Source organism: Chaetura pelagica, unplaced genomic scaffold, assembly GCF_000747805.2.
Source record: "Chaetura pelagica isolate M959 unplaced genomic scaffold, ChaPel_1.0 scaffold336, whole genome shotgun sequence".
Taxonomy (NCBI): Eukaryota; Metazoa; Chordata; class Aves; order Apodiformes; family Apodidae; genus Chaetura; species Chaetura pelagica.
Window position 1 is genome coordinate 246,446 of NW_009953652.1, and position 27,793 is coordinate 274,238.

The following is a 27,793-nucleotide window of genomic DNA, read 5'->3' on the forward strand; positions in this document are numbered from 1 at the left end:
TTGGATATAGGCTTTGGTATAAACTCTGTTTCCTGTGTTTAATTAATGTGCAAACGTGATTGATTTTGGTTTGTGTTATTTATCTTTTTTTAAGATAAAATTAAAATTGGTAGATTTTCAATTATGTTATTTTGCCTGCATCCAATGTGCATGGCCAAAATCATGCAAGAAGGGCATCAATCAGGTATGATTCTTATGCATTATTTGAAGTTCAATGAATGTAAGCCATCCAATAACAAAACCCATGTAATTAGTGAATTTCTCTCATTAAAAAAAACAAAAACAAAACACCAAAAAGCACCACACTTTACAAAGTGTATAATCTTTCAAGTTAGAACTTATGTTTTTATATATGTGCTCCATACGTTTTCACTTTACACCACATGCTGTTTTTAGCGCTGAAGTCAAGAATGTTAGTGTGTCATAATGCTCACCTACTATAGACTAAAGCTAAAAGAAGAGCCTTTTTTGTGTGTTCCACAGAGAGTGGCTGTTTTTGATTAAAAGCAATGAGAATTAAGTACAAGAGAATGACAAAGGGAGTACTGTAGAAAATTAAGGATGAAGGCAAAGTTTTCATGGGCACAGAGGAAATAAAAAGGAGGATGCAGAAAGAAAATATGGCAGCTAGAAATGTCCATGATAGAAATGGAAGGTAGGAAGAACATACCTTGTAAACTGACCTTCCCTCTCTTGAGGGAGGAAAAAATTAACTATGTTTATCCTACAAGTAATTTTCAGATCTTTTCTCATTCCTTCCCTAGTATCCTTGTTGTTTTTATTGGCTCAAGGGTGGAACGTTTTTGCTCTGGTTTCAGATCTTTTTATTGTACAGTCTCTTCTACATTGAAAATAATTAGAGAGCATGCTATCACATGGCACAATGAGCTAGCAGCTTGATTTTATCTGCTTTCTCTGGGATTGAGCATTTTAAAAAATATTTTTAACCTAATGTCCTAAGGAAATGAGGCTTATTGTGATCATGGTTTTTCTGTATGTGTGTGTTTGTCCATCTATCTTTTCCCCAATTGCTTTTTGCAAATGAGATTGAAATTTATTAACAGGTCTTAGACATTACATTTTGAGACATTAACTTCTGATAAGCTTGCTGAAATGAGAAACTGGAGGAAGTACAAGTGCTATTATTAGTAGTTTAGCCTTACAAAGATTTGGAATCAAATTCACATTTTATTTAATATTTAAAAATGCATAAGATGCCATTTTGTAAGATAATACGTTTCTGTTCTGTTGCTTATGAAACTGGCTCCTGTAAGCACACAAAAATATGTAATAAATCGTAAAAGTAAATATTCCAAACTATTCTGGCCTTTTTTTTCAGTTTGAACATGATGATGTTTTAAGGGAAACACCCTTTTCAGACCACCCTAGTTTGCTTTAGGAGTGTTCACTATAAGTGTAGAATGGGAAATGTGTAAGATGTTTGTAGTCTATTTTCCACATTCCTGTAGCAGTAAAGCTGATTTATTCCCACCTTCCCAGCTGTTAACTTGTGCTCCTCTGCTGTGAATCAGTCGTTTTAACTAAAATAATTTCACTTAACTTGCTTAAAAAGCAACTCCATAAAAATTTGAAGGGTGCAACTGGAGGAAAAGTAAGCTAGAGCAGATAAGCTACCACAGGAGACCGAGGAGGACAGAAGTCTTTTAAATTAACTTTGATGTTTGCAGTTGCACATTATAATTTCTGCCTCTCAAAAGAATTATATTGCAGCTTCTTTACAATGGGCTTATGATTTGTGGCCCAGTCCTGCAGACATTTGTGAACTTTAAGCTTACATTCGTCTATCTGTGACAACAGGGCCTTGTGGCTCCCTGAAGTATGCAATAACTTATGCAATAGCTTATAGAATATGTTTTGATCTGTGTGTTGTACTTAATATTTTCTGTATTTGCTTTAGATTACTTTTTGCAATTTTTTACAACAAATGAGGAGTAAAGGCCTATTTATTTATTTTTTCACTAAAACATTTCTCTTCTAGTAGATGAAGGTTATATATCTGATTTGTTGTTGTTGTTCTTGTTGTTATTATCTCAGGGTAGAGGATATTTGCAAGAACAAAAAAAACCAAACCTCTATACACTGGTTGGGTATTTTCTTCATAGTGATTTTTTTTTTTTTCTTCTCTTAGATTATAATCAAATAGAATTGGGAAAAACTCCAAGAAGGGCAATAAAGATGATCCAAGATGAGGAAATGCAAAACAGGGAACAGTGAAATGTGCAAGGAGTGTTCAGCCTGGAAAATATATGAATTATGGGAAATGCAACAGCTACAAAGTAACTTCCAATTTGAGAATAAAAGGGTGTCAGATTAAGGTATTGGAAGTGCCATGGTAGTTAGCAGAAATGTGGAACTCTTTGCCAGAGGATAATGGGTATGATAAAAGCTTTATGCTGAGTCCACACATTTGGGCAAGAATATGAGACAGTAATTCAAGGAGGGTACAGAATTCCCAGAAACCTCCTTTGATTCAATAAAGGCCTGAGCTTGGAGTCTGGGAGATTACTGGGGAAATAATCACACGCACTTTGCTCTTTTATTTAGTGTCCCCTTGTAGCTATTTATAGCAACATTTCCATGCAAGGCATTCAGCTGCATCAACCTTTGATCTTACCCAATATGGCCTTTCTTATCATTGTGCTTTTCTGCCAAAAGCCTGCCATATGAAGTGAAAAGTCATTAATGTGTCAGAGAGAGTTTGTGTGTTTCAAAGATTAGCAGACAAAATTGAAAGTTCTGCAATTTCTGGATTGAAGGATCTACCTTTTTCTTCCTGTTACTACACCTAGTATTTGCAGAGTCTGGAGCAATTGCTGTCCCAATACTACATGGGACATTTTTAGCTGCAGCACCAGGAGTACTGAATGCACTATTTTATTTCTTCCCTGGTTTCAACTCCCATATGAAGTTTTTTATGGGCTTGGATAGGAAATGGTGTGTTTATTTTAAAGATACCCTTAATAAAATGCTGTATACAGTTAGTATTATAGTGAAAAGAAGTATCATTTATTTGAAAAAACAAGGGAGTTTTTTAATTTGGTGTATTTTTGTGAAAATGAAGAATTTAATGTTGGTTTTAGAAAAAGCCTTGACCTCTAAGCTTTAATTACTGTCTGCCTTAATTCTGTTTCTTTCTCTTATTTCCATCTTGTTTCCATCTTTTGTTTGTCTCTTGTTTCCTTATTTTGTTTTTTAGTTTATGCAAAGAAAAAAATAAATATGAAAATTACTCCTAAGTATATGTGTGTGCAAAAGGTGTTTGCATGCACAAATGTTCACAGCTATTATCTTGTGCACCTATATAAGCTATAAAGGCCTTTCTTGTAGCATCCAAGTAGATCTGCATGGTTAGTACTTCAGTTTATGCAAAAACACGTTTATGCAAATGTAAACATTATCTTTGGAGATTTTCTTATATAGTTAGGCAAAAAGTATCCATTAATTATGTGTATTTACCAAGAGGAATTATGTCTCTTCTTTCAGTTTATAAAAGCTGGCTAGTAGTTAACAGGCAATTAATTTCTATCAGCTAAAAATGAAGTTTAGGATACTAGTTTGATGTACATGCTGTGAGTTAGAAAGATGAACCCCACCTTTAATTTCTGATTTAATATTCACTTGAGAATATCAAGTGACTCATCTAGGGCAGGGAACATGCAGCTACCCTTTAAAAGAGCCCTTAGCATCTGTTTGTCCCAAGTGGGAATTCAGCATTTTTGCAATTCACATGGAGTGATTTTGCAAATCTGTTCCTTAAGCACTTGCCATGTCTTACTGCACTGCCTGATTCTTTTTTATGTCATTATGTACTCCTTCTTGTGTACTCTGTATAGTTTTTTTAAAGCTTCTATAGTTACTTGGTAGCAGAAATACAGAGGGTAGGGTATTGGTGTACAGCTTCTATGGACCTGTTTAAGCACTAGGCACAGATGGAATAAATAGCAGATAGGTTTGGGAGGTTTTTTTGAATGTTCACTGTTTCATTTGAAAATTTCTGAAGAACAAGTTTGACTTTAAATTATATTCTCGCATCCTTTGTGAACATGGCAAATAGGATTTCTGCTGGGAGCAATTCATAGATTCTGTGGTTTGCATTTTATGGATGCTCAAATTCCTCACGTTGGAATGTCTAAAATACCAGGGAAGAGTTATTCGGTCAGCACGATAGATTAGACTTTCTGTAACTGTCTGACCTTTGCAAATATGTGTGTGGGATAGCTTGAAGACTCCGCTGCCTGTAATATGCTACAGCTAAAGTACGGGAATCATCCTCTTGTAGTGAGGACGGTTTAACATAAAATATGCATTCTCATGAAGTAATGCGTTTTTGCACATCATGTGTGAATCTGGCTGTATCTCATGTTTTGCTAAATGTATAGTGTAGTATGAATAAGCAAATAATGCTGAGTTTGTGCGTAGCCATGGTGGCTGTGTGAGAGTGCTGGGAAAAAAAACAAAACATCTCTGAAAATCTCTCTGTGTTACAGGGGCAAAGATTCTGGTTTTGTTTTTTTTTTTAGACCTATGTAGTGCTGGGCAGTCATGACATTGCTGGTATGTTTTAGCAGGCACATTCATGTTTACATCAGGACCATTGTCAGCGACTTAGGTTTGAGGCTTTTTTGTACAGGAGGGGGAACTGAGTAAAAGAACCCAGAAAACCCAAAGCCAAACCCTACTATGAACATACAGATGAATGAAAGTGGATGAAAAGGAAAATATGATTTATAAGGGGAAAAGAAAGACTGTATCATTTTTATAAATTAGCTAGGTTTGATAACTTATGCTTTTAAAAAAATAATTAACTGGTTATTAAATAAGATGGAAAAAATAGGGATTTCATTTTTGTTTTGAGATAAAATGTCAGGTTCCTTTTAAACAAAAAGAGGAGTAAGTACTTGTTATTAAATATTTCTGAAGAGAGGAATATTGTTTTGGTTACAGTGTAAGTAACAAAGAGTAGGGATTTGAAATAAAACCTTAGAAGTATGATTTCCCTGGAAATGGTTAGAGGAATTTACTTAATTGCAACCAGAAGTTTGACCTGGAAGTGTAAAGTTTTGACCTTTTAGCTGCCTGGTTTCCTAAATGTGTTGTTTTGCTCTCTTTAAACTGTGAGAAAATCTGTTTTACACATCTTTAACCCTTGCATTCCCTAAAAGTCTCAATGTAAAAGTCCCCAAACTATCACCAGCAGCCTAAGAAAAAACAAAAATTACCATTACATTTTAAGAAGAGGAAAATCATTATAGAGGTGTTGAACATCGATGTCCTTTCTAATTTCATAACTGGAAGTAATTGTGGATGTAATTTAATGGTTAAATATGAATAGGAGTTCCTTTAAACTTTGCATGTTACCATATTATAAAATAATACTGTTCTTTTGTTTTTAAGTTTCATTATCATATGACAAAGGCATGGAGAAAAGACAGCTTTTTAAATTGCAAACATTTTTGTTGGTTTATTTATATTTGGAAAAATTTAATAAGGCTTTACAGAAATCTGTCCAGAAAGAGAGCTAATTCCTGAAAGAAGTTATGCATGCTTACTTTTTGTAAGTAGTTCCCTGAGAGCACTTACATGCATTCAATTCACCATAGCAAATATGTTGTATTTATTACACACTGAGTATTTCTATTGACTACAAATGTACAAGTGACAGACCATAAGCTAAACTACGCTAGCAAAGCTTTACAGGGTCTTAATTTATTAAAAACATAGAGAAGTAAATAAAAATTCAGTTATGCAGCAAATAATAAAGACTTTTTCTTGAAAAGAGGAGAAAAAGAGGTCCAGTGCTATCTTGAATATGCCTTTGGATGTAGTAACAGAACTTGATGTATTCGATGAAATTCAAACAGGTAAGAGGTATTTTAATGCAGAACTATATTTTTTCAGAGAGATATGCTACCTGTGAAATATTCACTGTTACAATCTGTGGAAAACAAAGTTGTTGAAATGGCAAAGCTTTAGAGATGATGGAAGGTGAAGGTCTTATATTTGTTTACAGAGTATCTTATTTTTAATTAAGTTTTTTTGTGTGTGTGTTACAGGATATGTACAATGCCTACCCTTTTCTATTGCCTTCCAATGGCACAAGGTTTTTGGTCTTTTGTATAAAAGACCTTCAATTTGCTATTTAATATTGAGAAAGAGAGTACTTTTTTTTGCACTTAGCATCTGTAACACTGATGCCGAAAGCTGCAAGATACTGAGCTCGGTAATTCAGGTGACTGAACATTGTGTTTTTGGCTAAACGAGCAGCTTGTTACAAACTGTTTTGCAGTCGGTCTCCAGTTCTTTGCACCACAACCAGCACCTGCTTCACTGCTAGAGCTGAGTTGCACTGGTTGGATTAACAGAGCCGTGGGTTGTTCTTGGTCCTTTTGGTGATACCCATTTGCGTCAGAGTTTGTGAGAGCAGAAAGAGATTGAGACTTATTTGGAAATAAAGCCTTTCAGCAGCTGTGTTAATTATGGTCTATTTGCCAGCATTTAAAAAGAGAAAATACAGAAGGCTCCATTGTGGTGACTTTCCACCTATTTGTGAAGCTCCAGAATGTCCTAATTTCTGAGTAGTTATAAACCTAACAAGAGTCTGTTGTGTGAAAAGACAAGAACCTCTGGCACAGCTTGCTTTATTCAGACAACAGTGTGAAATGCATGCTGGTTCACGTCCACACATGTCTCTGAGAACTCACTTCCTTTTGAAGTGTCCTCTAGATGGTAGGGTAGAAGAAAAGAGGAGTCATGACCATCAACATCTACCTCTTTGCTCAACTAGGCTACCCAAACAGGAATCCTCAAATAGAAAGGCAAGAATATTTATTGGCTTCTATATATCAAGATGAGCTTTGAAGAAACTACCTTTTCATGTTTGTGCCACCTTTTTAAAGTTCTGCTGAAGATACCTGCTAATGAACTTTTCTTTCCCTCTCGTTCTCTCCCATCACATCTCCAGTAGCAGACTGTTGGGCTTTTTTCACCAAACTCAAGGTTTTGTAGCTGTGCAATGCAATATATTCCTGACATTTTTAGTGACCCTTGCCTAGAGACCTTATTACCAGTAGAAAATTAGTCTTGCCAGCTGTGAGAGCCACAGGGTTAAAACCCTTTTGTCTTAGGGAAGGTGTTTTGCAGAAGTTATTTCCTATTGCCAGGTAAGAAAAAAAAAAAAAAAAAAAATTTAAAGTTCTGCTGAAGATACCTGCTAATGAACTTTTCTTTCCCTCTCGTTCTCTCCCATCACATCTCCAGTAGCAGACTGTTGGGCTTTTTTCACCAAACTCAAGGTTTTGTAGCTGTGCAATGCAATATATTCCTGACATTTTTAGTGACCCTTGCCTAGAGACCTTATTACCAGTAGAAAATTAGTCTTGCCAGCTGTGAGAGCCACAGGGTTAAAACCCTTTTGTCTTAGGGAAGGTGTTTTGCAAAAATTATTTCCTATTGCCAGGGGGAAAAAAAAAAAAAAAAAAAATAGAGACTAGAGAGCTGTGAAGGATTTGATTGTCTTTATTTGAAAATCTTTCAATTATGTTGTTCCAATGATCAGTAAGGGAAAGTCATAATATCTGTTAAATTCTAAAAGGCTCTTTTCCACATTTTGGTTGAGTTTTTGTGCTATAAGAGCCTCTGCTTGTGGAGATTCCTGATGTTTAAAATACAAAATCCTCTCTTTCAGGTATTTCATGGCATCAAAAAGTTTCATGAAGCTCATGGATATCCTCAAGAAAAAAACAAACAAACAAACAAAAAGAAACCCCCACAAAAACAGAACAGGCTGAAAGGACATATTTTTTGAGAGGCATGTGCTTTAAAAGCAGCAGCAGGCATTTGCCTAGTGCCCTAGAAGTCAAACTTCATCACCATCGCAGTGTCTGTGTTTCATTTTAGCTAGAATCTACCTTACTTTTATCCCTGTGAGGCATTCAGTGATTTAAGTATGTGACAGTGCTCCATTTAGATACAGTTGTTTCTGGCTGGTCTGGGGGAGGTACTCAGCTTGATGTGCAAGAGTGACAGATTTCAGTTTTTAACTAAGCTGCTGCTTCATGGTGATAAAGTGACTTTGAAGAGACTTCAGATTCTTCTGTGCTGCTGACTTGTCAGAGAGCATTTGCCACAGTTTGTTTTCCAATTCTCTCTGCCTTTTGCCTGGTAGAGACAGATGCCTTTCTCAGCCTCTCAGTTGTTGGGATCGTTCCAGTGGTGAAAGAAATCCAGTTACATGGCTTCCTCTGGAATACAGTTTATATAATCAAAACAGTGAGGTTTCATAAATAGCTTTCAGGTCATGTGCTAAAGCTCATCACATGCAATTAATAATGTGGTCATTGAGTCTGAGATCAACAAAAGGGTGAAATCAAATCTTGTCTTCTATTAGAAAAGAGTTGTCTGTGCTAATGGTACACTGACCGTCAACTACATTGTTCTACATTTACCTGTTTGAATGCATTAACAGGTGGTGCCAGCTATTTTTGCTTAGACATTATGAATGTTTATGGAAAGATTATATTAAGAGCAGCTTTTCAGGACTGGATCAGCCAGTCTCTTCATCTTAACTGTTAGTGAGGGGAAGATGGTCTTTTTCTTTCAGAGCTGGTGTGTTCTGAGGCTGGTATGATGGTCTCATACATGCTTTCCTTCTCAGTTTTTTTCTCCAGAATACCCATGAAAATCAGTCTAACAAATGCCTTATTCTGGACCCAGTGTGGCCAGTGCAGTGCTGATACTCTGAGACTTATGGACAGTGTGCCATGTCCAGCTATCGGTGTTCTGATAGCAGAGAGGATTTTGCTAGGCATATCTCATCCTGTCTTAATCAAGTTAATGTGAAGCTTAATGTCTTTCTGCCAGTCAGTGACCCTGTTCCCTGATAGAAGTTAAATCTTTTTCCCGTATCCTTCATGGGACAGACCTCTCACCTGTTTGTGTTGACAACTGGCCTGTGTTAAGATTTATCAGATAGCAGAATAGCTCTAATACTAAAGGAATTGTGAAAAAGTAAGAAGAAAAAAAATGTTCAGATATCTGTTTTGGTCTACACTTGGTTTAAGCTGACTGTAAGGTACCCTGGAAAAAGAAGCAAATTACATCACTGAATTTATTCACAGGTGTAAGAGTTTGGAAGATCATATCCTGCAGCAATACTCACTCAATACTGCACCCAAGGATTTTTTCTTTTTGGTCTGTACTTTATGAATTTAATAACCTGAGTGTTTTTTCTTAGGTATCAAACATTTTTCTTACAGTTTATGGGCTTTATTTTACATTGATGAATACACATTTTCGAGCTGTTTAAGTTGTTCTAAAACGTGCTATTTCATGTATAAAAAATTGCAGTAGGTGAAGATGCTTGTCATTAACTATGAAGATGATTTATTTTATTATTTTATTATTGTGGGGGAAAGGGGGGAGCGCCTGAGATGACAGAGAAATTCTATACACTTTCTGAATGCCAGAAAAAGCTCAGGAAGTCTCGAAACCTTTTTGTATCTGCTGTCTTGTGGCTACTGTCCCTGGTCTGTCCTAGACTTGAGCTTAAATGCCAATGTTAGGTTTGAATCTCTGCTAAATTAGAAATAACAGCCTACTCTGGAGCACATGCTATGTACTCGAACATTTGTTTTGGGGAAGGCAAGCTGCACAATTAACATTAGGTTTAGAATAAAAGGTTCCCTTTGTGTTTACAAACGATCAGGAATTTGGATTTGCTCGTGAATAATTTTAAGTGAAGAAATATGACTGCTAAAAAGCAGTGTAATAATATGTCTGTAAAGCACTTTGAAGATGAAAAGCTCTAAATACTGTAAACATTATTACTAGTATAGCTTAATCTGTGTGGAATAATTAATGTAGCCTAAGCAAAATGTAGAATTTTTTTTTACACGTACAGTATAGTGTTTCTGAAAGACTTGTGCATCTTTACACACTATTTACTTTCCCATTGTAACAAAAGTCATCCTCTTATTTTTTTTAATATCTGTGTGTAGCAAGTATTTACTTTGTTGTTAGTTTCCCAATGTAGAGAGAGTCCTAATCCAGAACAACCTGTGAGAAATGTGAAACATCTAGGCTGGGAGGAAAAATAGCTGTACTTCTTTTAAAAGAAGGTATAAAAATACTGTGTAATGAGAAATACATGCCTGTCAGATATGGAAGTGGGGGGCAGATGGCCTTCTTAGGCTTGTACTGTGGCTTTGGAGAAGACTTGACTGAATTTAGTTTCAAAGCCATGCAGGTGCCAGATTACGCTGGGAAGTGAACACCTGCCAGGCTGCTCCAGATAACTCAGCAGCTCAGAGGCATTTTCCCAGGCTCCCAGATGAATGGTCCGTAATAGCCGTGGGAGAGGGCTTCCCACTGCTCCATGCTGTACCTCAGCCTCTCCTTGGCAGCCTCCAGGAAGCTCAAGTCAGCTTGTCTGTGACTACTTTGGAAAACAATTGTTGCTGGATTAGTTTTACACTACAGAGTCAGTGTCTGATACTTCTCCTTGGTGTCGTGGGACTATGAAATATAACAAGCAGGGCAAATTACCATTCCCTTAAAAGGCAGCACTCACTGGTGGGTATTTCAGCTGAAATTGAACTGTGGTTTATCTAGAACCACTTTTATTCTGTCCCATTTTGGGTTTCAGGGTTTGTTTGTTTTGTTGGCTTTTTTCTCTCTCTTTTTTTTTTTTTTTCTTTTCTCCTTTTTTGTTCTTGGAATCTGAATCTGATGATTTAGGTACACAGTTCTGAATTTTAAAAAATCCCAAACCTATAAATCTCTAACAACAATTTTATTTCTGCTTCTGTGTTGGTAATCTACAAGTGGAGCTTTGTGTATGTTGCATGGTAAAGAGGAAACAAAGATTGGGCCGAGTGGGTTTGCTGAGCCTAAGATGAGTGAAACTTCTCTCTATATTACTGGCTGCAAAACACTGTGTGTAGCTTGATATTAAAACTATCGTGTGCTTAAAGGAGTTGGTGCTGGATCATTTGGTACATATCAGTTGGTCCGTTCTTCCAGATATCATGAACAATAGCTTTTGGTCCTTGCTGAGTACATACTGGCCGTCTTCCCTGGAGCATAATCCACAGTTTGCCTACAGACAGCATTAGTATATGCTTGTATATAAACAGTGTGGTGGGCAAGTCCAGAATTGAGAACAGTCTTAAATTCATGCCAAGTAACTGTGTAGAAAGTTTTAAAAGCTGCAGGATGCATGAGGTTGCTGGATAAGAAGGTTTTCTTGTGGGGCTTGTTTTTTAGTCTCTTATTTCATTAAGCAGACTGGTTAATTGGATAATATATTTCTCTTGAAGGAAGCAGAAAGACAATATCACATTTTTTCTAGTTCTGTAGTAACTTGGGCAACTTTAAAACTAGGGAAGTTTTGCACACTCCATCTGACTATGGATTAGTTCAGATGTTACACACAAGAGGATTTCAGAAAATGTGATTGTAGCAGTGATAATTCCAAAGTATAGGTATGTCTTGAATAGAATGCATTGTGAAATTTTCTCACAGTTAGTAGTAACTAATAGCAAATAATCTGTTCAGGCTTTTTCAGCAAAGTCAAGTAGTAAATAGTCATGGAAACTAAAATTATTTTCTAGTGTTAGCCCCTCCGGGCTGAGCTTATTGACTGAGGTGCAACCCCCTGTGAAGACTTTATAAGACTTTCAGATTTGAGCTGACACTGCAAAAATAGTTTAGAGATGTTTTGATTTCTTACTTAATTATTTATTTTATTAGATTTGAGGTAGTAGCTAGCTGAATCAAGGCCCTTTACAAGGAATTGGAAGCTTTCTTCAAGCCATTAGTCAATAAAATATGATTAAACACTTAGTGTCTCAGAGAATACCAGGATAGCAAGAAAAATAAACAGATGTACAGGTCACTGATTCACAAAAGAATTTTAGGAATGAAGAATTGTGCTTTTCTATATGGAAAGCAAAAATTCATACTTTTTCATTTTAACATTTTCTCAAGAAAAATACATTTGGAATACTCCAGACACATGGAGGTAGAAAGACTTTTTCTATTAATATAAAAATTCCAACTCTTTGGTGAAAGATTTTTTTGCTAAGTTGTATGTTTGTAAATGTTACAATTTCAGCATTAGAGAGGTCACAGTAGAAGATGCTGTTATCACAACAATAACTTATTTATATACAGGGAAAATTCTTTGATTTGGCTAACCCCACTAACAATGCTAGAGAATTGTTGATGCCAAACTGGAAATAGCTGAAAGTAATTTTCTTTAATTGTGCTCGTAAATATACATTTAATAAAGCTGGTGGATTACATCCAAATTTTTCTCTAGCACTCATCATTTTTAAGGGATGGTTTAACTTGTCACATCTTGACTTGATCTCTAAAGGGAAGTCAAATTTTAGGTATCTTCCTGAGGGGAAGGAAAAAAGATGGCTGATAAATTTCAAAGGGATTGATTGTGATCAATAACTGTAGTTCTTAATGAGAGGTGATGCTGAACAGCATTTGATGGTGAGCTCCAAGAGGTCTTGCACAAGTAGGAGGGTTATAGACTGTGCAGAAGAGGACATGCATTTTGGGGGTCATACTTAGAAATAAGGCATGCTTTGGCATTGGCTCAGGAGAGACTGGGACCAGAGCAAACAATCTTTCCTTACTTCTTTATAAATGGTTACATTAGAACAAAAGCAGGAGTGCTTGATTCTCTTAAGTTTCTCGTAGTAATTGCCCCTAGAGTATCTGACTGTTTTGGAAGCAACAATAATCTTGCAAAATATTGCAAAAATAATCTTGCAAAACCCATCAAAATGTAGGGAGTATTTAAGGAAATACCCTCTTTTGCACCTTCACTTTAGTGAGGTGTGCAGAAGAGGAGCTACAGATGCTAACTTCTTTCAATTTCAGTGGGAGTTAGGTTGCTAAATACCTTTTTGAATCAAGTCCTAACATTTACTCAGGGTCATTTGGGAACTTAAGTAGTACAGACGTAAAAGCTGATTTCCTTAGCCATAGTCTAATAGTCTCTTCGCTGTAATATAATCCATTCTAGTCTTAATCTTCTGGTGCATAATGATTTTTGTTATTCTCAGGAGTAGTAACTGGAGAAGCCTCTGTGTGTGTTACAGGTATCTGCTGGGTCAGCCAGGGTAACTCCATCTACTTGTAGATTTTGAGGAGTTTAAATGTATGCATTTCTCACTTAGTTCAATTACATTGTAGATAATTAATACCTTTCATGTTTGGTTGCGATCTTTTTAGCCAGCATTTTTTTCTATCAGCTTCAAGTGAGTCATCATCTTTCTGTACAAGACAGTGAAGTGACTGGTCATCTGTTGTGTTCTTGTAGAAATATGCATGAAAACATCATAGTGGTTAGGACTCTGGCCTATCACTCTAGTGACAGGACAAGGGGCAATGGGTGCAAACTGGAACATAGGAGGTTCCACGTAAACATCGGAAAAAACTTCTTTACTGTGAGAGTGCCAGAGCACTGGAACAGGCTGCCCAGAGAGGTTGTGGAGTCTCCTTCACTGAAGACATTCAAAACCTGCCTGGACACATTCCTGTGTGATGTGCTCTAGGTGACCCTACTCTGGCAGGGGGGTTGGACTGGATGATCTTTTGAGGTCCCTTCCAACCCCTAAGATTCTGTGATTCTATTGGACTGCTGACAGTGATACTAGGCTATTAAGCAGATGACATCTCTGGTTAATTCATTGATTTAAACTTATTTCTGTGGTTGGATGCCAAAACTTGATGGTCAGTAATTTGTTCAGAATTTTCTTGTTTTAGGTTGTTACTAATTCTTTGAGAATTCAGTATGAGCAGTTTCTTTCTAAAAACATTCCTTTAAAGTTATGTTTTCTTTTGTATTCTTGAGCTGCTGCTTTCTCTGTATCCTATCTTATAAATGTGCAATGCTTTGTGACCAAAATGTCCAAGATACCCTTACACTTATTATTATCCTTTTGTTTTATGTTGCAGCCAACAGTTTTCACATTACTGCCTACTTTATGAAGAGATGGGTTAATCTTCGTTGTGCTCTAGGGAAACATTATCGTGGTAAGAAATCAGTTTCTTATAATGGGAGGAAAAAAGGGAACATAAACTAATGCTTTGTCAGATTTTGGTCTACCCAATACAAATTTCTTTCAGAACTTGGTTTTGTTGTGTTTTGTTAATTTTTCCAGAGGATGTTTCCTAGGAGAAAAAAAAAAATTAATAATAATAAAAAAATCTATCATATGTTAGGAAACACTTCTTTTTTTTTTAACTTAATTTTTAATTTGTGTATGCCTTGCCCCCGGGTAATCAAACTAAGCCACACCAAATTCTGTAAGTATGATGAGACTCAGCATTTTACTGAGTCTCTGCAGGATGAATCAACCAGAGGTTGCAGTATGAATCACTTCATTATTGCTCGAGTGTCTTGTGACATCAACTGTACAGTACAAGTGTATGCAAGAAAAGGCTTTCATTCACCTCAGTGCTATAAAATCTTTACGTAGGTGATGTCATTGAACCAGATCTTTTTTCATGTTTTCTCAAGTCAAGGTGCTTTTTGAGGAAGTGATACCAATCCTGTCCTGCCAACAGCAAAGACAAAGAGCTACAAAAATCTCTGCCCTTTGTGTTGAGCTTTTCACATAAAAAAAAGCAAAATAAATCAATTAAGCACCCTTAAAAATATTGAATACTTGAATGGATATTTAATAAGCATTTCTTATTTTCATAGGAAGTAATTATATTTGTAAATGCTTAAAGCTCTCTTCAAATGCCAACTAGTTTTCTAAGTCCATTTTAGTTGAAGACATTTGAGTGTTGATATTAAATATTTCATCAAACTTGTCCTTTCAGCTTCCTGGAAGAATAGTTTGAGTAGAATAGCAGAATATCTACGTTAGTATCACAACATTGGTTTCTGTGTATTAAATTTTAACTTTTTTAAGCATCAATGAATACCTAAGGATACTTTCATTTTGTTAGCCAACAAGTGAGAGTCTTATAAAATGTAACAATAAAAATACCAAACTGGAATGAACTTGCCCTACTAGTGCTGCCAAAAAGACAGACTCTGGTGCTGCAGTCAAAACTTTGCTTCCACATGAAGTTCCGAACAAGAAAGGAACTTCATTTTGCTGAGTTTCACTTCCAATGAATAGCAAAATAAGCACATATCCTAAAACAAAAATAATAATTTGGCACCAGTGTTTCCTTTCTGTAAGGTGCACCTAATACCTCTCAGACAAAAAACAGATGTTGAGCCTGATAGAAGAATTTTGCATACTTTAATTGGTGATACTTACTCAATATCTAAAATTAACTTACCTAAGAGGCTATTATTGGAACCCCACATAACATTCAGCCCTTGCAACAGTTGTCCAGCATTTCTTTTGTAGTGCATTTGGAAGATGTGTGCTCCCAATTTGAAACCTATTGTACTAAACGTTTGCAGGTGGCTTTTCAGTTCCTGAGCATACAGGCAGATAAAGAATAGTCTGGACATAAAGCACAGCATGAATACTTCCTTGGACACAGTTTTTTTAAAGGATTATGAAAGGCTCATATTCATTGTCAAGTCACAGTAGCTCAACAAGCTGTTACACCAATACGGATGCATCTGAGCTCTCTGTGTGTGCTTTTTCAACCAATGGCAGATGCAAAGTAATCTGTTTCAGTACCCCCATCTTTCATTGTAATGACTCTAGAAAAGTCCCTGCTGGTACACACTCAGAGGGGTTTGGCAGACACTAATGGGATATGCTGTTGGTGAAGAAGCACCTTCTAGAGAGGCAGTCACCCATATAGATGACCTTATTGTCACTGGAAAATTGTGCATGTTGTGTCCATACCCAATTCTTTGTGAGGAGATATTCTAAAAATAAATAAATAAATAAGGTTTTACATCTGGGGTTTGAAGTCTAACAAATTTTTTAAATTAGTAACTTTTTTAAAAAATAAAACTAAAACAAAAACCAACACAAAAAATCTTATCTGAAAATATCAATAAAGTAATCTTAAAATAATCTGATGTATAAAATAACAAATTATCCAGCTATGCTCTTTTATAATGTTGCTAAGTACTGGATAAAGCTTTGTCTGGTCTATTATAATATGAGAGCACTTCAATTTTTAATCCTTTGTAAATAGAAGCTTTGTTGTGTTCATAACAAACCTTGTGATCTTGAGTAAAATATGTAATTCAGTGGTAGTTAACCAATTTGTTTAATGATTTCAAAAATCACTGTAGTCAGAGTTTGAAAGACTTAGCCTTCTGCTGAGTTTTTATGCCAAGTCCTGATTGAATATGTTGTGCTGTATTACCAACATAATTTATGGTTTTTGTGATGAAAAGACTCATCACCAGAATAGCACAAACAAAATCATCATTAAGCAGTTTGTCTGTTGGTTCTGTCTGGTATATTTGTCCAGAGGTGCAAGTGGACTAATCTGCAGTCATGACTATCCTCCTGGGAACTAAACTTACTCTGACTTACTGATTATTTTTTTGAATGGCTTGAAAAAGCAAAACCAAAAAAAGGGATGGGATGTTGAAGAGAGTAGTTAAGAAACTAGTGGGGTGCATGAGTGAGTTAGTGTGCAATTTAACAAATAAATTACTTTGTTTACAAAAATAACACGTGTGTATGTTGTCATTATGTGTGATTTGTTATTTGTGGTTATAATTTTTGTAATAATCTTCTCGATTATTTTTGTGTAGAGCTACGTGTGTTTCCAGACAGATTTATAGTTTGTGTCAGTAAACTTGAATCTAATCCAAGTGCTTGGACATGTGAAAATGGTGCACTGGTACGTACAAAACAGTTCTATGAATTTTATGCTGTATTTTGTAGTAGTAAGATAAATGTTTATGTACAGGTGTAGTCATTCTCATATTTGTGACTGTCATCTTGGAACCAGAAAGTTGCATTAACAATTGGGCCAAAGTATTCATTCTGAAGTGAGTCTGAAGCATAAAAAAAATGGGAATTTTTGGAAGCTCACCATTTTCTGAGCAATATGAGGATGAGAGAAAAAGACCATTTGGAAAAGCTAGGTAAGGTTTTAGCACCTTGATGTAAAGATCTTTTTTCTTTTACTAGTTTGTCCTTGTAGCATTTTACTTTCCAGAATTATAATGGACAGTTTTTAATGTCCATGGGTTTCTTGTACATTTCTGTAGCACTCGTTCTGCAAAACAGTTCAAATAGATCAGTGCGAGCCCTGCTGGGAAAAAAAATCCCCAAACATTTACGGAGAAAAAGGCACTGGTGTGTAGTTAAATACCATAAAAAAATTCTACTTAAATATTTCATCCCGAAGGCTTTATCAGGGTCAAAGGCTTATGAATTTTATGCTGCAGTTAACTGCTGGTTGTCTCAGGAGTGCTCACATTGACCCATGTGGCCTGCTGTATGGCAGGCAGTCTCTTCTCTGCTCACAGACTCAGAATTCCATGCTGTAGTCTATGCATATTTTAGCAGTTTATCTTAGATGTATTAAAGTACATTTGACCCTTGAGAAAAAACACAAACATTTTTCTTCTACTCATTCAACTTAAAATGCAGGTTTTATTATCTTGATTCTGAGGTCGGTAAGTATCTTTAAATGTTGAAGAATAAAGCAAATGTTTTTCTCTCAGACAAAAATAATCTAACTTCTTTAGCAGTACTTTCGTATTTTGAAAATTATTACTTTCCTGGTATTATCATGAAAACTATTCAGATGATTTTAGTAGAAAAGCCTGTCTCTGCAGTTTGAGATTTTTTAATTTTATTTCATTTTTCTTTTATTGTTGCTTAAGTATTTCTCATGAGATACCTAATTCCCTTCTTTGGTATTTTTAGTCTTGCCATAAAATAAAAGATGAGGAGGTTTCTTTCACATGTTTTCTTTCACATTCTAGTAAAGAGAAGGCAAATGAAAAATACAATTTGGTGGACTTCAGCTTGACTCTTTCAAAATTTGCTCTTGTTCTGTGAAAACTCCATGTTGTTTAAAAAGGGAGTTTAAACATTTTTATATTAAAAAAAAATAAAATCTCCTATTGGGATGAGAACCTAATCAGTAAAAAAGTCTTGGGATTTTGCTTTACTTACAGATGCAGTAATATGTGTGTAGAACTGGCTGGAACAGCCAGTGCAGTATGTTGCTAGGAAAGCATAAGCCATCTTTTCTGATGTGAAGAACTAGCAAGATATGAACAGATCCTCAGCAAGTTTCTCTTTAATTCTTGCCACTTTAACTTACAGTGTCCATTCAGACTGTTTTGTTGATCCAGAATTTCTAAAGCTTGTTACTACTAAGTTTATCATACACTTCAGTACTTTGCTAAGCTGGGGGAGGGTTTGATTGCCACTTGGAGGTAATTCCAAGTTTTTGGCAGTTCAGAAGTAAAGGATAAGGATCTACATTTTGTGTGTGTACTTTGCTTTATGCAGTTTTCCTGTGAGTATACTTGAACTCTAAACTAGACTACAGAAGACCACCCAGAAGACCTTTCCATTGATATACTCCAGTGTATTCTGTCATGGGCTAAAAATGAGGCATGTGTTTTGTTTTCCTTTGTATGTTGTTTGGGATTGAATAATTTCATAATGTTGCGTGAGAGTTCTTTTAAGCTTTTAATCAGCTCACACCCTTGGTTTTGAGGGCCTATCTGTGTTTTATAAAAGTATTTGACTGAAGATTAATGGAGACATTGTCACTTTTCAGTGTTGCTAAATGTCACTATGATTGACTTAATCAAGACTTAACAATTTTAATATTTTTTTTTTAAGCTGTTTTTATACTGATTTATGGTTTGGGTCAAACTTCCATTTCTCTGCTCTCTCAAGACAAGTGAGGTTCAATGCCCTGCTTTCTTACAGCTTGAAACCCATTGTATGTCTGCCTCATACAGACAGATTGCTCTCATTCATTGCCACACTCCCTCCCTTCACCTATATATATTCAGCACTTTATTCATTGCATTTTGCCTTTTAGACTATTCTCTATATCTCTGAAATAGACTGTGCTTAAACCATGCGTTTCAAAGGGTGTAGTCAGATATGAAAGATCATCATTAGCTTACTTATGAGATATAAGCACAAACCTTAGCATTAACTGCCAAGAAAAGCAATTTGAAGCTGCCTTTGATGCATCTTGTAAGACCAAGGAAAAGGCGGCTTAGGCAGTCTTTGTCAAATTAGCTTTAAGCTTAAATTATTAAAAGATTTGAGAGCACTTCTAAGGAGTAGAGCTCAAATAAAATTGAATAAAATCTATTGATATGCATTTTTCTATTTTCTAAAATCTGTTTAGAAGCGGGTGCTCCTGTGGTCTTACCTAAAAATAAGATTGCAGGAAGTAATAATAATTTCTGAAGAAGGACAATCTCTATTAAAGAAACAATATAGAAAGTTATTGAAAATATGTATTCAAATTGGAAGTTTCAAGGAACAGATGAAATAATAACTTGACTGATTAATGCTAAGTTTAAACATAAAACCATTGTTTCCTGTTTTGCCAAACTGTTTGTAATCTTGAATAGTTTTATCTTGAAAAAAACAACAGTTTTGGGAACATGGCAAAAGAGGAATCCCAGGGAAATATATAAGTGCTCTAGAAAGATTAGTAATCTTTGTCAATGACGACATTTTCTTGATGATTATTATGTAGAGAGCTAAAATGGAAAATTGGAAATGGGTTATCTAAAGAAACAGTGGAAATGGAAATGGGCGGAAGGCTTTTTGGAGGCTTGTGAGCATTTGAAAATGTGCTAACAATGGAGTATTCATTGATAACCACATTGGCTTTATGCTGGAATCTATGAGAGTAAGTAGTTGTAGGGAAAGCATGAAGGGAGGTTAAGCTAATGATGATATCAAAGTGGAAATTTGAAATTACTGGGTTCATGTGAAATCAGAGAAGAAAGTGGGGAGTAGGAGATCCTTTCTTAATTTAAAAGATCTGAGGGCTTCCAATGACTGACCCTTGCAAAGTTACAGCTGATATTATAGAAAAATAAAGATTATCTTCTAAACAGAATAGTGCTTTAAACCAAACAAAGAAATGCACAGAGGTACATCAGGAGAAGATGAGAAATTAAGATATGCCCAGCACTTTTAAAATCCCTAGTACTGAAATAAAAGCAAACTTATTTCATCTTCTTCATACACTTCTGATTTTATAAATTGTGTCATTGTAGCATACTTTAGGTACATTAGAGAATCTTTCTTAAAACTTATAAGAGCATAAATTACACAGTTTGCTTGGATTTTGATTATGCTGGGAAAAGGCTTCTGGTTCTTTTATTGGAATATGTGCACTTAGCTCTAAGTATCAGGAGACTTTTTAACAGAGTATGTGCTGCTGGAATAGTGTGTCGGTTGGAAGGTAGAATGAAAACTTTTTTCAGATAGCAGCAATTTGTAAAGATTAGTTGAAGACTTTATGTGGAATTTAGTTATCTTAAATACTATAAAGACTATTTTATTGCTAAGACGTATCAGATTGGGTAGGGGAAGAAGGAAATGCTGTGAAATACAATTGCACAATTCACACTGTGAGTGCTAATCTTGGCATGGAATTGTATGTATGTATATGTATATATAATACCACAGTTAAACTGCTGGTGGACTACTACTGAAAAGGTCAGTTCACATCCCTTCTAGTCCCAGCTACATATTCCTTTCCTTTCTGGTTACAATGGACCAAGTGATTCTTCTGTTGAGAATGAATTAGTTCATTGACTTGATCCTGCAAAAAATGATTTATTTGTGAAGTTTTCTGTGTTTTTTGTTGGAGGATTAGTTCATGTCAGTCAGTTCACTGAACCAACTCATCCTGTACCCACACAGTTGCCAATTGTGACACAAAAATTTTGCAGGATCACGCAGTCAGAATTTGGATGAAGAGAGCAGAAGGCACCCCTTTTGTAGTACTTGATTGTTACCCTGGGTTGGAAGTAATTAACATTACATTTGTGGTAGTATTTGTCTTGTTGATAGTTTTTTATTGTTTTTTGTTTAGTCTTATGGGGGGGGGGGGAAGAAGATGGACCGTTCCGCACAATTTCATTATTCCTTTTTAAATTTCATATAATATAGTTTCTATGTGTTTTCAGGTAATTTTCAGTCATTGTAGGGAACATAGCTAAAGGAAAACAATATTTATTAAGCTGCAGTTTGGGAGCTACACGAACAGTGTTTACTGTAGAGAGGGGAAACTGCAGACTAATGAACACTATTCCATATGCCACATGGTGGAACAGATCAAAGAATTGCTTTTCCCTTTGAGTTTTCATTTTTCACACTTCAAGCTTCTCTCACTTTTTTCTGCTCATCCTTCATATTCTGCTCAAGCTGATGCAAGACTGATGACACTGAAACATGCAGTCCCTCTTGTCTTCTCTTCACTTTGCACGCCTCCCCTCTGTGTCTGTCAGTACTGTCTTACATGGGGAGCTGGGTTAATTCGTTGATCCCTCTGAAAACAAGGGTTGTTGTTGGGTTTTTCTGAGTTGTTTTGTTGTTTGCATGGTTAGCTTTCAGCAGGGTCACTTTGGTCAGACTCTCACTGGCAGCATAAACTCTAGTGTTGATACAGAGACTTGGCAGGACCATGCATTGGGTAGGGGTGAGACTTCCCTTCAATGTCAAGATAGCTTTAAATTATTTGAATCACAGGAGTGTACTCTGAGAAACTACATCAGAAAGTAATGATGCTAATGACTTTGTCTTGGTCGTAAAGAAGAATGCCTCAGCAGTTTTATAGTTTTCCCTTTTGTCCCAGCTGTCTGTCTTTTCTCCTTAGAGATTACCACTCCTATAGCAGGGTTTGCCAAAAGGGCTGTGTGCCTACATCTCACCTTGCTGCGTATCACGGTGTTGTGGATTCAGGCATACCAGACTGCCCTGGTTTTTAAGCTGGTGCATTGAATTGTAGGTGGGACAGCTGAGGTGTGTGTGCTTCCTTCTGCCAACCCTGCAGTAGAGGTAAGAACCTCCTGCAAAAGGGGAGGGAGGATACCTGAGAGCAGTAATGCTGAGAATTGCCTCAGTGAGGTTTGTCTGAACTTGTCTTAGTTCCTTCTTATAGCTTGCAAACTGATTTATTTTCTGCATGGTGAAAGTCTAATAGCTGTCTGCTGTTTGTTATATTAATGATGCAGAGAAGTGAACAAATGATGAAATGAAATCTGACACAATTATTTCAATTAGTTGAGACTAGAGAAGGCTGCGGAGAATTTCAGAGAAGCCTCACAAAGATGAGTATAGGGGCATTAGAATTGTAAATGAAAATAATCTGTTGATAAATGCATAGTATTTTTACTGAAAAGATAAATTACTGTGTTCATGCATACTGCTGAGTAAATTAACTGTATGATCTCTGGAAAAAGACCAAGATGTTGCTACACAGAACTGATTGTAAAATCTTTGTTCCATAGCATGATTTATCTGAAAAGCAGACTGAATATTAGAGTATGTATAGAATGAAATAAAAAGCAGTACTTAAATTGTCTGAAGGTCAGTAAGTTGAGTACATCTTCAATAAAAGATGATGTGCAAAAGAATAGCAAAAATGCAAAAGGTCCTGTAATGGCAGTGTAAATGATTAAGCCCATAAAATTATTTCCATATGAAGCAAGCTCCAAAAAGTAGGAACAAATTGAGTAATCCTTTACTGATTTTTGGAAGTTGTTTCTTATATGAGTGCTCCAGTTGATTGAAATGTAAGTACTTAGCAGCATTCACAAGATCTCATTTGTCAAAGCCTTGTGGTTATTTAAGATTTTATCATCTGTCATCATCCTTTCACCTCCCTCATTTTCCTCTCTCCTCTCACTCTCTTGCTGTAACAGCTTATGCTGGTGGTTAATGCAGATTTGAGCTAAGATTCTAGACTTTGCACTGAATGTGGGTTTTTTTTTCCCTCTGCAGGCTTTGAGAGGATGGGCACCTTCAGCAAAGGTGCAGGGTGGAAGGCTGACAGGGCTAGTGTTTAAAGGTTTGATTTAGCTGTTCTGCACCCATGACATTTTGATGACTAGGACTTCAAAAGTTTTAAATTACTTCAGTTTTTGTAATAATTCTCCATATTACTGTTGGACAAAGAATATTTGATGGATTTTTTTAAAAAATTGTTTTAAAGAGCAGTCCATTCCTCAGGCTTCAGCAGAGTTCTGTTACAAATGATAGGAATTGCATAACTTGGCTGAACAGTAAGCTGAAGTATATGATGGTAAAGTTTGTGGAAGGATTTTTGAACAATTTGTAATGATTTGAAATTATTTGGAGAGACAGATCCTCAATGTGAGCTCAGAAATCTTGAGAGCTTTGGAGGTGGTGGTGGGTTTTTTTGGAAACCAAGCTAAAACTCTGACTATATTGTTGAACAGTAATTACCTCCTGTGCTGTGCAGTTCTGCCTATGTTACATATTTTACTTCTGTAAAACCATGAAGATAAAGAATATGAGTTATTCTTCCCAAGATCTCCTACAATTATAAAAAACACTATTGAATTGTGTAAAGAAAACAGTTGTTTAAAGTTAATGTATTGTTTTCTAGATTTTTTTTTTCGGTAAGAATTGAAGTTTCAAGTATATAAATCATGTTAGTTTATACATCATGCACTCAATAAATAGTATTCTGTTATGTCATATAACCCATGCTATGTCTGGAAATATAAATACAAGGCTTACTTCAGTATTATTGATCAGTGTTCAGACACCTGCACTCGATGACCCTGATCCAAATTTAGATTTGATTGGCAGATAGAGAATCCACATGTCAGACTGTTAAAGCTGTAATTCAGGATTACAGGATTGACTTGTTTTTTCAGATACTCATGACAATTTAGTAATAGATTCCTTCCCTTGTGGTTGGGGAAAGAGGTTGAGCTCCCCATAAAATTGCTATATTATTCTATTAAAAAGTCTTAAGAGTAAAAAAAAAAAAAAAAAAAAGAGCATTTTCTCTTGCATGTTTCTCCTTCCTGGAGGCAGGAACCTTAAAATTGATGGGAAAGGCTAGCTAAAGGTGCAGGCTTTTAAGAAATTTATTTTCTTCACAAAATTAAAATTTTGTAATTTAATATACTTTAGATTTTTCTTCATTGTCATTGAGAGAAGTTATTTTGGTTGAAAAGCTATTGTCTTTGCCTCCATTTCTTATCAGTGGACACTTTCTCTGAAGATAGAATCTGAGTCTTGTAGCATCAGTATATAAAATCAGAATGATTAATTGCTCAATTATTTAACATTAATTTTAATGCCTTGTGCCATCAAGCCCTGTGGCTTCAGAAAGAATTATGTATGTTCTTGCTGTCTATGCTACAAATGTGTATCAATTTTTTTAAAGCCCCCCCCACTACTTCACATTTTTTATGAAGTATCACATTTTATTTGTTTTATGCCATTTACAGCTTATTAGGAATTTATTTTCTATTATCTATTAAGCATTCCAATGCAAATCTAGAGAACTCTGAATTTCCTACATTCACTATGTAAAATATGATTAAAATCCAAACAGAAGTATTCAAAAGCAAGAATATATTTTCCTCATAGAAGTCATATGCTTTAAACTCACCTGATTATGCTTTGGGGACCTTTGGAGTGTTTGGAATTGACAGGATTTATGTGTCAATTGAGAAACATGGGTTCGCACATTGTATTTTGAGAAAGTGCAATGTGTATTGCAGGGACTTGTAACAGATTGGACCAACTCTTGGACTAAATACTGCAGACTGCAGAAACCCCTGACAAGCAAAAACTTTGTAGTTAAGATCCATGTTGTCAAATCAAAATGAATTTTGGTAGTCAATAATGAAGACCATACTGATGCAGGAATTAGATTTTGCTTTCTGTGCTAGGCCACAGATAGGTTTCATAGTTCTACTCCTCACCAGAGATGCAGTTTTCACTGTTGTTGCTCCAATTTCAATCTTGAAAAGAATGTATTTTTTAAAAAACCCTCAACATTCCTTAAAAATATCTACTTCAGTCCTCCTGTGTGTAACATGGAATGATAATGTTTTTTACTGGAACTTGCTGACTTACAGTAAATGTAATGCACTATTCCACAAGTCCAATCAAGGAACAGTATTTCAGTTTGAGAATAATATCCATTTCTGTACTTGGAAAACTTCTGTGAGTGTTTTATGATGTGGTAGGAGTTCATAATTAGAATTGGTAGGACAGATGCATCACTATATTGAAAACACTGAAAAAAGCTTTTCCTTCATGTGGGTTGGGAGAGGGCAGAAGACTAGACCCAAAGACCTGTTTCTGTTGACTTGCTACCAGTTAGATGATAGTATCTGATTCATCCTTCACTGACAAGCCTCCTCACTTGCTTTAGGAGCTCTTCTCTGTTTATCAGATTGGAAAGAGTCCTGCGTGACCTCTCTGATCTGCCAGTCATCTATTAGAACGGTTCTGAGACCTGCAGGTTATCTTAGATGGTTGAGCTCATGATACTACTTAGAGTGACATCAAGAAATGCCCAGTATCCCAAACTCTAGACTGAAAAAAATAATCAGCATTTGTACAAGCATTACTGTCAAGCTGTAAAGGCTAAACCTTTCACTCTTCATCAGGATAATGAGTTGTAATTCTTCACAACTGCACATCCATGAGTAGTTCTTTTACAGGTATTTATGCTGTGTTGCTCGATTCAGCTGTCCTGGAGAGAGCTGCAGATGGCAGTCACCACTTTTACATTTTTGAGGGGTTCTTTTTCATTCCGAGTGTGATAGTAACTTGAGTAATATAGTAAAAGAATGAATTTTCAGTTTGATAATCCTTAACATAAGTATATTATGTGCCTGTCATGTTTCTCTATAGGTCTTAATAGAGGTTTTTTCCCAGACATCCCTGAATAATTACTAAAGATCTTAAAATCCAGTTTTAAGATACTAGTGTTGTGAGCAGGTAAGGCAGTAAGACTTTGTAAGCTTCATTTCTGCAGGCGAGTTTTAGTGACAAAAAGGGTTTTAAGAACACATATTTCTAATAGAACTAGGCAGTTCAAGGGCTAAAGAAGCATTTTAATCTTTTGTGCCCACCCAGTCTCTATACAAATGTAAATATGTCTGTCTTTAACAATTTGCCAAGAAATGTGGTTTTAATTTGTTAGCAGCAATCCTGCTCCCTGCAGCTCTTTCAGAGTTAAGTCACAAGTCTGGCGGTGCTTTGACGTTTTCCTCTGTCATGGTGTCATTGTTTATATGATGTCTGCTTCTGCTGTCCTCTTTTTTATGCCTGGAATATTTTTCTTTAATTATTTCACTGCCTGAAAGGAATTTGGGATTACTAGACAGGATGAGAGCAGATTAGCTTTTTTTCTTTCTTTAGCAAGTCCTGAAGTTCCCATAGGAAATAAATAGTATTCCAAAAACAGGCAGTGTTTTTTATTTTTTTTTAATTAACTAAAATTATTAAGTCTAATAAAGAAAATAAAGGAAGTATCACCAATAATGGCTGAGTGTCTTAGTAGTATATGGAGTGCCCATTGTTGTTATTTATGACTCTCTGCCTTCTATTGTGGACTTATTCCAGCCTTAGGGAGTTTACATCACTCCTAATAGCAAAAGGCTCTCTGGTTCCCACAGAGTCTTTCAAAGACTGACTCATATGCCTTATGTTAATTGTTCAACTCTCAAAATACAGCACTTACAGGGTGTGGTTCCAAGGGGAAAATCTACTGTACTTAGAGGACATGTTCAGAAGTGTTTCACATATAAATCATTTTGATTTTTAATTTTTTTTTAATGTCTTAACCCTTTTCTGTCACTGCTTTATGTGATAAGTTATTTGAAAACAAAATAAAAGGTCAGCAATGGCATAGTGAGGGAATGTGTTAGCCCCTTCCACTCTAGACGATTAACTCCTGTCTGAGTCAACTCACCAGTGATACGGCTTCATCATCTTTGCCTCTCTTCAGGGTCTGCTCTTCACATTCTGGTGTGACAGTACACTCCAGGCAACAATCGTGCAGTGCTCATAACCCACTACAGGTTAGAGCTGAGGTTTGGTGCTTATCTGCAGTAGTGAGTACGTGTGGACAGGAACCATCCCCACTCCTCCGCTGGGTTTTGTACAAAGTGCTACTTTCCCCCTATTGTCTACCACATCTACAACAACTGCCTTAATGGACCTGGCTATCCTGTCCCAATGTGCCATGCTGAAGAAGATTTAAGAGAAATTAGCCTTTTCATAAAGCAGCATAAGACAAGTTCAAAAGCTTCTACTTGCTCTTCTGGTCTCTGGCTAAGTAAGAGTGCTCTCCAGCTGCTTTGATGCAGAGTAATTGTGCAAGATCCTTCAGTCCGAGTTGTGTGATTGTTACTGGAAATCAGACTAGTTTCTACAGACTTTACAGTTGAGAGTCTGTGTCTTAAGATTAGCAAGGCACTTGAGTATCTTAAAAAATGTTCTCTTCTTTAATAGTTTACAAAACATGAAATGTATTTAGTCAAATTAGGAGAGTCCATACCTGTAACAAGAATACAAGCAGCAATTAATCTCTCAGATTAAACTAGTTAGGCTTGATTTCTGAGCTTGAAATAATGTTGCATGTATGTCCCATGTGGTTTCTGCCTACTATAAATGCACGTGTTGCACCATTAGTGGACAGAACTTCATGCATCTACCAGTACACACAAACATGTTTGCGTAATTTGTCTCTGAAAGGAAGGCCCCAAACAGCTGTACTTTTTAAGCTGTCAAAATAGCTCTATTTCTTTGCCTGACTATGCTCTTTCTGCTTACAAAACAGGAAGTTTGTTTTAACTGTATTA

The 27,793-nt window shown here is 35.9% G+C and overlaps 1 protein-coding gene across 1 annotated transcript in view; it reads left to right on the forward strand.

Moving 5' to 3' along the window:
* Positions 1 to 27,793, forward strand: part of SLX4IP (SLX4 interacting protein) — a 45,160-nt gene that overhangs the window by 13,985 nt on the left and 3,382 nt on the right. The window contains exons 4-5 of the mRNA XM_010000175.1: positions 13,996 to 14,073; positions 16,733 to 16,821. Coding sequence (XP_009998477.1) covers positions 13,996 to 14,073; positions 16,733 to 16,821 — 167 coding nt within the window. The remainder of the gene's footprint in view (positions 1 to 13,995; positions 14,074 to 16,732; positions 16,822 to 27,793) is intronic.